The sequence below is a fragment of the Cetorhinus maximus genome, chromosome 1 (genome assembly GCF_964194155.1).
Source record: "Cetorhinus maximus chromosome 1, sCetMax3.hap1.1, whole genome shotgun sequence".
Taxonomy (NCBI): domain Eukaryota; kingdom Metazoa; phylum Chordata; class Chondrichthyes; order Lamniformes; family Cetorhinidae; genus Cetorhinus; species Cetorhinus maximus.
In genome coordinates, this window is record NC_135879.1 from 48,054,075 (window position 1) to 48,068,701 (window position 14,627).

At 47.5% G+C, this 14,627-nt stretch overlaps 1 protein-coding gene across 1 annotated transcript in view; it reads right to left on the minus strand.

Annotated features, from left to right (window-relative positions):
• Positions 1-14,627, minus strand: part of LOC144679828 (tryptophan 2,3-dioxygenase-like) — an 88,922-nt gene that overhangs the window by 11,640 nt on the left and 62,655 nt on the right. The window contains exon 9 of the mRNA XM_078540656.1: positions 7,672-7,729. Within this exon, the coding sequence (XP_078396782.1) occupies positions 7,672-7,729 (58 nt within the window). The remainder of the gene's footprint in view (positions 1-7,671; positions 7,730-14,627) is intronic.

Sequence of the window (14,627 nt, forward strand, 5' to 3'; positions counted from 1 at the left end):
TATCTCGATTTAAATATTTTCTTCTCACCTTTGTACTTCTGAGGCTAGGGACCATCTCTTGATAAAAGAATGGGTAAACAATCTGCTTCCACCTATCTATGATATCTACATGAAAATCTTGTGCTTCACACCAAGATCCTGAGATTTATTATACAGATGAAGGCTATTTGGGTCAATGTCGAGGATTTTATGTGGAGGTGATGGTCTCACCCACTAGCTGAAATGTCAGGGGAAAGTCTACCTCCACCAACCCAGGAAGCCACAACTGGATCTTATCGTCACCAGGGGGCAGAATATTTGCCTCATCAGGCAGGTGCGCGCCTGACCCAAATGGAAGTAAAATAGTTTGCGATGACATCGGACGGCAGCATTCCCGCCGACAATTAAGAGGCCTTAATCAATTAATTAAATCGAATCTTTCGCTGCCTGGGCAAATAGGCCAAGCGGCTTTTGCATTTTCTGCGAAACCTCATTCACGGAGAGGATGAGGTTTCGACCAGTGATTAAAAAAATAAAAACTTTTAAAACTCATTTTTATCATGTCCCTGCTCATGTGACTGAGTCACATGAGGGGACATGTTTTCCTTATTTTTCAGCTCTTCATTTGTAATGTTAAAAATCTTCAGCTCCCTGAGGCAGATCTGTGCCTTCAGGAAGCTTTCACTGAGCGCAGCCCGGCGCATGTGCACACTGAAGTGCACGCATTCCTCCTGTTCCCACCCAGGCAGCGCTGAGACTCTGAGCGCACCTATCACACTGTCTGTTAATTGCCCAGCCAGCGTGAAATTGCAGTCGGGGCCCGATCGGGGGCACTGGTCGGTTTTGCAGCCACTCCTGGGCCCACCCGCTGAGCCCACCCGATGAGGTAAAAATCCTGCCCAGTGAGTTAACTGCCTGAGGTTATGACCTCAGCCCCTATGTAAGAGGGTGTCTACCTCCAAGAGCTACCAGCCAATGAAATGGCTAGCAGCTCTGCAGTCCCAGCCTGTCACCTTGAATGGTATACTTGACAGCCTCCCCATATTGCATGGGCAGCACCCACCCTCCCCCACCCCCCACCCCACCGCTGCTGGCAAACTACCAACGGCAGAAGAAGGCTCATAAGTGGCCAAAGGGTTGATGGGCACTGACAACTACTGCTCCAGTGGTAAAATTCCAGCAGAGACGGGTAGGCAAGTGGCATGGCACCCCCTCCGCCATCACACCCGATTTTAAGATCTGCCCTCCTTCCAGCCTGCTCCCACAGGGGTGTGGGGTGGATATGGTGTTGTAAAATTCTGGTCATTATATTTCTGTTGGCAATTAAAAATGAAACTCACTGCCCCACTTTCTGCCCACAGGTATCTATTTCTTTTGCTTCATATATCCAATCTGTACTAATTAGATGTAAAATTAACCTTCAACTTTGACAAGGATGGAAAACTGTCGATATCAGTTTAGCTGCTCATTATACAACCCTGCCCAAGTTGAAAGTTACCTCCAGAAAATAACCTCTTCCTCATTGTAAGTGTGTGGCAGTTACTGGAGGTAAGTCACCCTTCAATGTTCCTTTCCTACATATGAAATCCATCTGACCTCCATGGCATCTTGGGTCTGATTGATATGTGGCAAATTGCAGGCATGTAACATCAGTATTTAAGCAAACTCTCACCTATATCATGTACTTTTATCTTTATATAAAGGGAAATTGACTGTTAAACAGTGTTCCTCAGAGTGATGGCAATCTAGAGAATGAAACTCTTCTTCACTTTGAAAACTCCTAATCAACTTCAAGCTCTCCCAAGTTAGTATAAGGCCATATCTATGTATATATGCAAAGTAAAACCCTCTGCTACCTTGTAAAAGAGTAAACATTCTAGAGTGGTTCTCCAAATCTTCATTGTAACTTTGCTGAAACACCGGCAAAACAATGTATAAGGCCAATAATGCCATTTCACAGGGGTTTTCACTGACATTACAGCAGAAGCTCAGGAGAACCTGAACCCCTATTGTTTTTCATTTACCTCCATTTAAAATAAGCAATTGTACTGCACCTCTGCAACATTTCCAACAACGTTTATGCACTGAGATTGCCAACTTGGGCAGTTTTTGCAGTCAGTGTTTATTTGGGATGTTCAAATTAATTTCAATTGCCCTTCCATGCTCCAGCCCTTCTAGAAATAAGCAGCATTCACAGAAGCTCATGGAAGGAAATGTAAGCTTACATGTAAGTTATTTTCCATGCATTACCTGCTGGAGGTGCGACAGTAAGGAATCAGCACTTTTGTTGAATCAATCTGGATTTGAGCACAGGCCCAGGAGGTAAAGGAACAGTATGCTAGTTGTGGTAACTGGATGTATAGTCACTCCCTCCTGCCAATCATGGGTCATGTGATGTACTGTGGGGCTCCGACCAGTGAACTCTATGGCTGGGCAACCCGGATGGCGGGGCTTTTCCGATGAGAGATCTGGTCGAGGGTACGAGCACTGAAAATGTTAATAAAGTTTAACTGTTTCTTAATGAAATCAGTCTGTTCCTAGACTCATCATCACGTTTGGTGACGAGGGTAAAATCACCTTTCACTGTGCACCTCGCCCTGTTACTGTGAGTAAATCGAATTTTTTTAAAAACTGCTCACCAGTCATGCCACTGTTTGGAAGAATCAATCCATATGATGCTAATATTGAAGATTGGAGCCAGTACGTTGAGCACCTCGGATTTTATTTTTAAGCAAATGAAATAACCACCGAAGAAAAGTGGAAAGCGATCCTCTGAAGTGTATGTGGCAGTAAAACATATAACTTGATTTGTAACCTGACTGTCCTGAGCGTACCCAATTCCAAGTCACACAGTGAATTAGGGGGCCTAGTGAAAACACACTTCCAGCTGAAGCCGTCCATGATAATGCAGCGTTTTAAATTCAGTCCATCGCAATCTATGTAGTGAGGACAACGCCATAAAGCGCCAATTGCTTGCTGAGGTCGATATCGATTTTAAACATGCCCTAGAAATCTCCCTCTCCATGGAGAGAGACTCGCAGGCTTTGCAACATATGGATACTGACGCTATACTTCATGTTGGGCAGGAACCTGCTGCCGAGCGAGGCACAAAAGCCAGACCTGCAGAATTAAAGTGTGATTCAATGGCCACTGTGAGAAACATGAAGAAGCCTAACAGAAACACTTCATCATCGGTTTCAAGGCAAAATTGCTGTAGATGTGGAGGTGGATACGGAACAGATACTTGTAAATTCAGAGAGGCAAAATGCCATTACTGTCATATGAAGGGTCACGTGGTTAGGCAATGCCGGACAAAGTTGAAGCAGTCTGCAAAGCAGCAAACAAACATGATAGAAGTAACGGGTACAGCAAAGGCTGAAGCTGCTGATCCTGACGTTTACTCTTTATATAATGTGACTGCTTTGAAGACTGAGCCTATTACAGTGACAGTACGAGTGATTGAGAGGCCACTGACAATGGAAGTGGATACTGATGCCTCAACTGTAGTGGTAGGAGAGCACACTTTCAGGTACCTTAAGAAGGAAGACAGCCAACTTGGAGCAGACAATTGCTAAATTAGGAACTTACACAGGAGAATCTATTCAAGTAAAGGGCATCACCGCTGTCCCAGTCTCTTACAAGCGACAGACAGCACAACTGCCTGTAATAAGAATGAAAGGAGAGAGTCATAGTCTTTTAGGTCGGGATTGGCTACGGAAGATCAAGCTTGACTGGTCCGAGATATTTCGCCTAAAATCAGATGGAATCCCAGAACTTCTAAGGAAAGACAACATGGTTTTTCGGGATGAATTAGGGAAGTTAAAAGGTGTGCACGCCAAGATACAAGTTGACCCTCAGGCAATACCACATTTCTTTAAGGCCAGGCCTGTGCCTTATACATTGAAAGAAAAGGCAGATGCAGAGCTGTGCAGGGTTAGAAAAGCTGGGCATCATCCAACCTGTCCAATTCTCGAGGTGGGTAGCACCCATAGTTCCAGTGGTTAAGTCTGACCACACCATACACATCTGTGGAGACTATAAACTGACTGTAAATAAGACAGCAAAACTAGATAAGTACCCCATTCCAAGGATAGACAACTTATATGACAAGCTGGCTGGGGGAAAGTCCTATATGCATTTGGATATGAGCCACACCTACCAACAATTAGAACTGGATAGCACGTTGAGAGAATGTGTGATTATTAACACATACAAGGGTCTCTAACAGCACACTCATCTATCATTTGGAGTCTCGTCAGTAGGCGCTATTTTCCAGAGAACAATGGAGAGTCTTCTGCAAGGACTCCCACGATTGATTATATATTTAGATGATGTTCTCATCACTGGGTCAACCGAGGCTGAACACTTGACCAACCTGTAGGAGGTGCTAATAAGGTTCATGGAAGCCGGGGTACAGTTAAAGAAGGAAAAATGCACATTTCAAGCATCAGAAGTCACTTATCTAGCTCACAGGGTGGGCGCCATGGGTTTGCATCTGGTAGAAGATAAAGTTCAAGCAATAAAAGATGCACCATCACCATCCAATGTAACAGAACTCAAGTCCTTCCTGGGTATGATCAACTACTATAGCCGCTTCTTATCCAACCTGTCAATTGTTTTGGCACCATTACACTCACTACTGAAAAAGAACCACCATTGGTCATGGGGTTCACAACAGGAAGAAGCCTTTGTGAAAGCAAAGAAATTGCTGCATTTGTTATGTTTATTGGTACACTACAACCCATCAAAAGAGCTGGTATTAACAGGTGATGCCTCCCCTTCCGGTGTGGGAGCCATTTTATCACATAAAATGGAAAATGGATCAAAAAGGCCCATTGGCTATGTCTCAAGAACCCTTTCCCAAGCCAAGAAGGGTTATTCTCAGTTAGAGAAAGAAGGATTATCAATAGTATTTTGTGTAAAAAAGTTTCACCAGTCCCTACATGGGCGACATTTTACCATTGTGTCGGGCCATAAACCATTAACGGGATTATTCAGCGAGGATAAGGCCATTCCGCCAATAGCATCAGCAAGAATATAATGCTGGGCTCTGATGTTATCTGTGTATGAATATACTTTTATGTACCGCCCTGGCTTACACATTGCAAATGTTGATGCACTCAGTTGTCTCCCGTTACCAGATAGTATTGTAAATACACCCATTCCACAAGAATTAGTGCTATGGGTTGCCTCACATCCTTTAAAAAGTACCTGGATGAGCACTTGACACATCATAACATTCAAGGCTTTGGGCCAAGTGCTGGTAAATGGGATTAGGTAGGTAGGTCAGGTGTTTCTCATGTGTTGGTGCAGATTTGATGGGCCAAAGGGCCTCTTCTGCATTGTGATTCTGTGATTCTATTATTGAATTTCTTAGATTCTTCACCTTTGTGTGCGAAACAAATTAGAAATTGGACAAACACAGATCCAATATTCTCGAAAATCAGAGACTTTGTTTTGCAAGGACAGCCAAACTCGCCTGTGCCTGAGGAATTGAGACCGTTCCATGTCGGAAACAGTGAATTAAGCTGTAAAGATGAGATTTTGTTGTGAGGTTCAAGAGTTGTCATCCCATCACAAGGTAGAGAACCACTCTTGACAGAGCTTCATAGTGCATATCCAGGCATATCAATGATAAAAATGTGCGAAGCTATGTCTGGTGGGTAGGCATTGATAGTGGCATTGAAAGCATGGTCAGGCACTGTCTCCACTGTCAGCAATTGTCATTTATGATTATGATACAGCCTTTACCAGCACCAGGTTTCAGAAATTTACGGATCTGAATGGAATCCAACATGTTAAAATAGCCCCTTGGCATCCCTCATCGAATGGTCTAGCCAAGAGGGCAGTACAAACTTCTGCTCAAACAAAAGTCCGGCATGAAAAAATTACCGAAAGGCACTCTGGAATCTCGACTTTCCTGGTTTCTCTTCAGTTATCATACAACCCATTCGACTACGGGTTCAACATTGTCAGGGTTATTAATGAAACACCGTCTTGCATACACGTTTACACTTGGTGTTTCCGAATTTAGAGGGGAGGGTAGAGCAGAACCAGAGTAATCAGAAATTTAACCATGACATATGCAGTAAAGCTCTCGCATTCAGTGTAGGTGACACCGTATATATGTAAAATTTCAGCTGTGGACCCTGTTGGGCTCCGGGAGCCATTGTTTCAGAGACTGGTCCATTATCTTTCCAAGTACAAGTGGGAGATAGAATCGTCTGTAAGCAGGTAGATCACACCCATGCCAGAGAGACATTCCAACAATTACCTGATAAATCTGTGATTAACATTGAACTGTCAACTTCTGAGGTGTGTGATCAATCAAGGACAGACATTCCAGATGTTTCAGAGGAGTTGCGAAATCCTGAACTGCCCAGTTCTGATGATGTGTCTCAAAGTGCAACTCCAGATCCTGTCCACCCTGTTCAGGAACCTCCAGTGGTAGAGCTACGCTGCTCTAGCTGCATAAGAAGAGCACCTTAGAGACCTGATTTATAATCACCTGAAATTCTATATATGTTTGTTGTATATATATGTCTTTCTTCTTCCTTAACCGAGGTTTTCCACCCACTGTGGTTGACAGGGCCCTCAGCCGTGTCCGGCCCCTCCCCTGCGCCTCTGCCCTCACACCTTCCTCTCCCTCCCAAAGACATGATCGGGTCCCCCTTGTCCTCACTTTTCACTCCAGCAGCCTTCACATTCAAAGGATCATCATCCGCCATTTCCGCCAACTCCAGCATGATGATACCACCAAACACATTTACCCCTCACATTTCCTGTCAGCATTCCATAGGGACCATTCCTTCCCAGACACCCTGGTCCACTCCTTCATCACCCCCAACACCTCATCCCCCTCCCACCGCACCTTCCCATGCAATCGCAGAAGGTGCAACACCTGCCCCTTTACCTCCTCCCTCCTCACATTCCTTTCAGGCAAAGGAGCGCTTCACTTGCACCTCCTTCAATTTAGTCTACTGCATTTGCTGCTCCCAATGCGGTCTCATCTACATTGGAGAAACCAAACGCAGACTGGGTGACTGTTTTGTGGAACACCTTTGGTTTGTCTGCAAGCGTGACCCAGATCTTCCTGTCGCTTGCCATTTTAACACTCCACCCTGCTCTCATGCCCACATGTCCGTCCTTGGCCTGCTGCAATGTTCCAGTGAAGCCCAGCGCAAACTGGAGGAACAGCACCTCATCTTCCGACTAGGCACTTTACAGCCTTCTGGACTGAATATTGAGTTCAACAACTTCAGACCATGAACTCTCTCTTCCATCCTCACCCTTTTTTTATCCCCTTTTTTCAATATTCATTTTAATTTTTTAATTTTTATTTTTTATCCACTTATTTTTATTTATTTCCATTTTTATTCATTGTTTTATCCCCACAGGCTCAAGAGGTAAAGGAACAGTATACTAGTTGTGGTAACTGGATGTATAGTCACTGCCTCCTGCCAATCATGGGTCATGTGATGTATTGTGAGGGCTCTGATCAGTGAGCTCTTAGCGTGGGCAATCCATGGGGTGGGGCTTTTCCGATGAGAGATCTGGTCGAGCGTGCAAGCACTAAAAATGTCTCTGTTATAAGGTTTACCTGTTTCTTGATGAATCCAGTCTGCTCCATACAGTCATCACACTAGTCAACTAAACCACTCAGCTCTTTCATTGCATATTGGTTTTACTAACCTGTAAAAATAGATCATGAGAGCCCCCTGCAGTGCCTTATATGATATTCTCCGTTCACCTGAAGAGAAAAAAGTACAACAGGTAACCATGTTTGAACCTAAGTCATACTAATCAACCACTACACATAAGTTTTTTGTAAAGATTAATGAAAAATGGAATTGAAACATCTGTTGAAAAATGAGGAATACAATAGCAAAGTGGATGTTAACTCTATCCACCTAGCAGAAGCCTGGGTGGTGGGACAGTAAAAATGACCCAGTTATTTGACCACTGGAAAGTTGCCTTTCCCAATTTAACAGACTTTCCTGGACAAATAGCTAAGTCGTTTTTTCAAAGCCAGGAGGATCCAAATTCTGATACATATATATCAGCATCCAGTGATTACTGTGATTTTATTTTGTGGGGCAATGAGAAGCAGCAATGTTCCTTCAGGTTCAACAAGGAGATTTTAGACCCTCCTCCCCCTGACCAGGAGCCCTGCCCACCCAAGGAATCTCTTTGCCACACTTAACCAAGTGCTGGCAGGGAGAAATTGGCAACATGATTTCCTGGAGAGGGGTAATCAATTTCCAACACTTTCCATCCTTTCTGGTTAAAATTGTTGTGACCTCCTACTGCTGCAAGTAGGTAGGAGACTATAAACAGCAGTTTTCTGCCAAAACCCACTGACGGTGATAACTCCACCTCCCCAACCCAAAGCCTTCAACAATTCAACCTGAGATTCGACTAATGGTGTTAGGCATCAAGAAAGAAAGGAACGTCTGCTTGCCAATCTTGTTTCCAGCAGTTTGAAGCTATCATGTAAAACTGCAGAAATGACAGTTGATGCCAGCACTGAAAATATTAAGAGAATAGCAATTAGGAAACCCATGCAAGTCTGTAATGTGCTAAATAACAGGTAAAGACAGCAGACCTGATGTCAACCTATTGGCTATGCCTTCCTCCACTGATTCTGTTCTCTCACTTGTGGTAAGTTACATTTACAAGCACCCCTATAAAGAAGTTCACAAAACACAAGGAGGCACCATGGCACCAAAGCAGACTTAACATCCATTCACTTTTAATAACGAGAGGGGAAGAGTGACATGGAGGCAGGACCGAAGGGAAAAGACAAGAGGGGAACGGTGAGACAGAGGCAGAACTTGGGAGCAGAGCAAGGAACAGAGTAGAAGGGTGAGACAGGCAGGACTGAGGGGAAAGGACGAGAGGGGAACGGTGAGATTGAGGGGCAAGGAACAGAGGGGAAGAGCAAAAGACTGCCCAGGGTTAAAAGTTAAAAACTGCCTGAGGATATTTGAGAGACTGTCCAGGGGTAAAAGGTAAAGGCCAGAATTGTCCGCTCCTGTTGGTGGTGGGTGTCATGGCGGGTGTGAGCAAACAATATGGCAAAAAGGCCAAAAATCATTTTTACGCTGTCGTGAAACCAGTTTGTGATTGTCCACTCTGCCCGTCAATGTTTCCCACCATCCAACTTTGGGAACTTAATTTTAATGCATTTGTATTTCATCATTGTTCCCGCACGCTGGAATCATCCACCCACATCAGATTTACCTCCCATGTCAGCGTGATTCCAGAATGGCATGAGTTATGACTGCCTTTAAAATGCGTGCACCTGGTGAGCTGAACTTCGAGAACTCAGAGGTGAGGGCACACAACCTTGCACAGCGCTTGTGAGGATTGCCCATACATTAAGGAAGAGGTGCTGCACATTCGGGGAGGTGGGTGTGCACAGAAAAGTTGCTTTTTCCCAGCTGGCCTTCAGTGCCATGCTGGGGCAAGGGCTACAGTGTGGGTGGGGCCGGGAGAGTGTGGACAAGACCGCACAAACTGAAGGAAGTACACAAGCACATGCCGGGGTGGGTGTGGGGGGAGTGGGGGCGGTGAGGGAAGCAGCCATGGACTTGGAAAAGTTTGGCAGAAGTGAGCATTCTTCCACAGCTGAGGCCCTCCGGCAGCAACTCTATTGACATGCTTGGAGTTGGGCCTCCGAAGCATTTCTGCTCACCCAAGCAATGCAAAAGTGTCACCAAATGCTGCAGAACTTTTCACCCCTCTGGCACAGACTGCAAATTAATGTGAGTTTTAGGAGGCAGAAGAACAATTGGACGACTGGGCAAGTTGTAGAATCCCCTTGTAAAAGTTGGCCATGGTGCAGTCACTGATAGAGGCGCTCACAGCCCCTTGCAATGTCTTTATTAAGGCTTGGACGAGTGTCTCTCATGGTTTAAGCTAACAGCGCAACCTTGCCTGCACCTGAGCTGAGAGCACAGCATGCAGTCCAGTGGCTGAAGCTGCCGCCAATCGGTCAAGTGGAGTGGGGTGGAGGTGAGTGGGGTTTCAGACAGCCATGAAATGCACTGCACACTGGCCATCCAAGTGGTGGCCTGCATTTAGCCTGCATGCGTGAAGGGGCCTTGAGACTTAACCAAGAGAGGTCCTTAGGGCACATATGCTAACCCACGCATCTCTCTCTTTGATCCTGCAGGAGGAGAACATCAGGATCATAGAGCCTAGTGATTTAGCAGTATGCCTCATGGCTTAGAGGGAGCAGAGAAGAAGGAGAAGACTGCGGTGGAGATGCCTAGCTTACCGATGAAAGGAGCACTAACCCTGAAGATGAAGGGGCGGCAGGGCCTGCTGCGTACACAGCTGAAGAACCACAGTGATCCATCGCTCGTAGGTATCTCACTTGACCCAGGGTCTACAGGCTGCGCTTGTCATTCCTGCAGATGACTGAGAACCAGTGTCACCGAAGACTGTGCATGTCTAGAGAACTGGTCGATCACATACACCACCTGCTGCAGGATTTGGTGCCACAGGATGCCACTGTCAGTGTCTGTGAAAGTGACCGCGGTGCTCAATTTTTATGCTAGTGGCTCCTTCCAGGGCTCCACAGGTGACCTATGTGGGATCTCACAAGCCTCCATGCACAATGCATCCAGGAGGTCAGGGACACCATCTTCGCGAAGGCATAGACTTTGTGCATTTCGACCAGAATCAGGCAAGCCAGGAAGCAAGAGTGCTGGGATTTGCTCAGATCTCAGGTTTTCCTCAGATGCAGGGTGCCATCAGCTGCACTCACATGGCACTTTGATCTCTGTGGCAACAAGCAGTCAGCTACATCAACCGCAAGGTCTTCCACTCGCTGAATGTTCACCATAAATGCATCCACAGGTCTGCACAGAATCCCAGCGAGCGTCCATGACTCCTACATCCTTAGCAGGTCTCAGATCCCTGACATCTTCTAGGGTACAGAGAGGCTGCAGGTTTGGCTCCTCGGGGACAAGGGCCACCCACAGAGGATGTGGCTGATGACACCCAGGCGGCGGCCTCAGACTGCAGCAGAGCGAAGGTGTAACGAGGCTCATGCATAACCTGGACTTTAGTGGAGCAATCCACAGGTATATTGAAAATGAGGTTCCAGTGCCTTGACAAGTCTGGTGGAGCACTTCAATACAGTACATAGAAGGTGTTACGCATCATCGTCGTTTACTGCGCGCTACACAACCTGGCACTGCAAAGGGGAGAGGAACTGGCTGAGGAGAAGATGGAACAGCTGCACATCTCCTCCTATGAGGAAAACATCGAAGGGGCTGAGGATGATGAGGTCCTCGAAGGTGAGGATGTTGCGGTGAGGCCATCGTGCTGGCCAGATGACACAGGCGCGCTCATGAGGCCTTCGTAGCCACAAGATTTGTGGAGGATGATGACAAGATGTAGTGAGGACAGTCCTGACATCCTCACCTACCACCTATGAACATTTGACTCCTATGTGGCTGATGGCAGCGCGCACACTCTCAGTGCTCAGAATCATGTCATGGAGACGCAGCGGAGGCCCTAATAGTTGCTAGATTTCAGGAGCATGATGACAACATGCAGTGAGGACACTCCATAGATCTTTGTGTAGTCTCTGTGAATGTCTGACTCCTGTTTGGCTGAGGGCAGCTCGCTTGCACTCTGTGACCAGGGTCATATCATGGAGACGCAGCCGTGAAACTTTAAATACACCTGATCCTTTGTCAGCCTTCAGCACCTGACCCCTTCAGGAGCACAGCATCACAGGTCACAGATGCTGACGAGATGGGGGCCCAGCCCCATGTTAAAGGTGCTGAGAGCACACAGAGGGAATGACGGAACTCTGTGATGCCTGCCCATAACATTCTGGCAGCAATGACAAGCACCATCGAGGTGCAGGCATCAGGAATGTGTCCAGTGAGTGTGAGGCTGGACCATCACTTTGGTCTGAAGGTTACACACTGCACAGGGAAGAGGCCCTGGACTGAGACACCTGCCTTTATCTTGTGCAGGAACCAAGATTTCACATCTGAGTGACACGAACACTACTCATCAGAACAAGGAGCCATAGACGGGGAGACATTCTTGGGAGTTTATTTACAATCGTTATGTACATTATGTACAAGTGATTAACACCCATGCCCAGGCTGTGCAATTACATCTTCTTAACCGACGGGGGAGTCCCGCCAGATTGTTTGTCCCTCTTCCGCGGCTACGTTCGCGGCCGGATGTCCCTGGAAAGGGAGCACGCGGTGTCTGCCGGCACCATCGAGGCCTTCCGTGCCCGGGGGGCACCGCGGGGACTGGGGTGTTTTGTTGACCCCTTTAATCACATCTTAGTTTGATGTTTGTAAGGTTCCTTTAAAAGTTTTTCCTTGATTTTACAGCTGACCTGACTTAGGGGCTGTGCTTGATTTCTCCCTTGTTTTTGTTAATTTAGTTTATTGTTTTGACTCAAAAGAGTTACATCTTCTTAACCTTATTAACCCTGCCGCTATGTCTTGGTGTTGCCCGACATCCACAGTGGAGGTGAAGGCAGCCTGCTCACTGCTACTGTCTGTGATTACTTTGGCAATGTCCTCTGGAGGGCCGAAACCTGGAGGGCCCGGGCCTGCCTTGGGTATCCTGCTGAGGGCCAGGTGCACCCTCCTCAGCCTGTGGAGCTGGAGAGGGGGTCACAGGAAGAGGAGATTTGGATTGGCCAGACATTCCCAGAGTCACCTGGGTGGATGGCCCCGGGGTGTCGAGCTGCTGGTCCTCCTCCCAACAGCCCCTGGCTGACTCCTTGAGGAGGAGAAGCTGGAATGAGATCGAGCTGCCCTGCACCCCTCTCGTATTCACACTGTTGGAGGCCAACCATAACGTCAGCGATGGAGTTTAGCCCACACAGCAGTGTAGAACCGATGGCCTGGACCAAGGCCTCCATGGCAGCCACCATAGTGCCAGCGTTGACCTTGGTGCGTCAGCATGACACGCTATCACCTCAGACTGAAGGCAGACAGACTCCTCCATCATCCCATACAATCTGAGGAGTGCACCAGACACCCCTTCCTGATGTCCCTGTGATTGTTGCTGCAACTCTAACAACTAGTTGAGGACCGAGTCCAGAGGCCCATCATCTGACTCAGACTTAGCAGACTCCTTGCCTCCAGCAGTCCTCCGAGTGCCGGTGACTTCGGATGCCTCTGCTTCCATCTGCTGTGGAACAGATTGTGTGCTGTGCTCACCAGATTTGTGATCCTGAGACTGCTCTACATCTTGGTCCCACCAAGGTGTGTGTCGCTGCGCTGGTGGAGGGTGTGGGTGAGCGCCGTGATGGATCTTCAATGGTGCTGCCCTCAGCATCCTCATCCGAGGTGCTCTCGACGCTGGAGTCGGGCTCAAGGTTGCCTGAGGGCAACATGTCAAATGTGTCTAGGACAGAAAGTGGAGATTATTAGTGCTTGGCAGCCACATTACACACAGAACAGTGGACTCGGAGTCGCGTTTAGAGCGGGTTGATGTGGTGCAGGATCCTTACGTTGACGCTTGCCACCAATTTCACCATTGCCGCAGGAATGGTCCATGTCCTTTCCAGCCAGCTCCAACACATGACTCTCGAATGGAGTGATGTCCGGCACTCCACCCCCGGTCTGGGACCTCTCCCATTGATTGTGCGCGATCTTGTCCTGTGTAAAGACAGATGGAGAGAGTGTGAGCAAGGCACATGCCAGGCCAAATGAGAAGGATGCCAGGCGTGCGTGTGTCCAGAGTGGAACCATGGACAGGTGAGAAGGCGATCTCCAGAGGAGATGAGGCCAGATGGAACTGTGAGGGTGTGTGTGTGAGAATGGGTGGTGATGTCCCTTGAGCTGGCAGTGAGTGAGATGCCAGTGAATGTGTGATTGACTTGTGAGTGTGTGAGTTGTGGGTGATAAAATGCTTGACTTACCCTGGTGGCACGGATGAGATCATTCATTCTTTTTCTGCACTGGATGGCCAACCTCTTGTGTGCAGCGTTGGCACTGACCACCACTGCCACTGCCTTCCAAGCAGGGGTGGTCAGAGTGTGGGTAGAGAACATCGCAGCCGGCCTCCATGGCATCCAAAAGGCATCCCAGGGATGCCTCACTGAACCAGGGGGCCTGCAATCTTCTTGGCCTTTGGGGCCATGTCTTCACCGGAGCAGTCCTGGGCTGCACGCATTGAGAAGTATGCATGCAGCTGCAGTTTAAATATGGTGCCCAGAGTGAGGAAGCGGTGAGGTAATGTATGGTGGGCAAATCAGAGGCCACCCGCCAGCGATCTGGCATATTTTCCGTGACTGCATAACTTATGAGCTGGGAAGGGGATGATACAGTGCAAAAATCCACCATTGCAATTGGCGGGTAAAATAACTTTTTTCATGCCCACTATCGCACTTAATGCAAATCTGGGATGATTCTGCCCAAAGACTGTCCGGAGGAGGTTCAGAGACTGTCCTGGGGCTATGGCCTGCTGTTGGGGCCTCAGAGGAGAACTTGTCCTGGGGCTATGTGGGCCATTTTAAGGGGCTCTGTGTGACAGGCATGTATTGATCCTGGTTTTGGCTAGAGGAAGGCCTCTCTGGGCAGTGACAGTCATGCACAGAATTATGTGTAGGGTGTGGTCAGTCAGCTAAGGCATTTGGTCCTGGTGGTTCA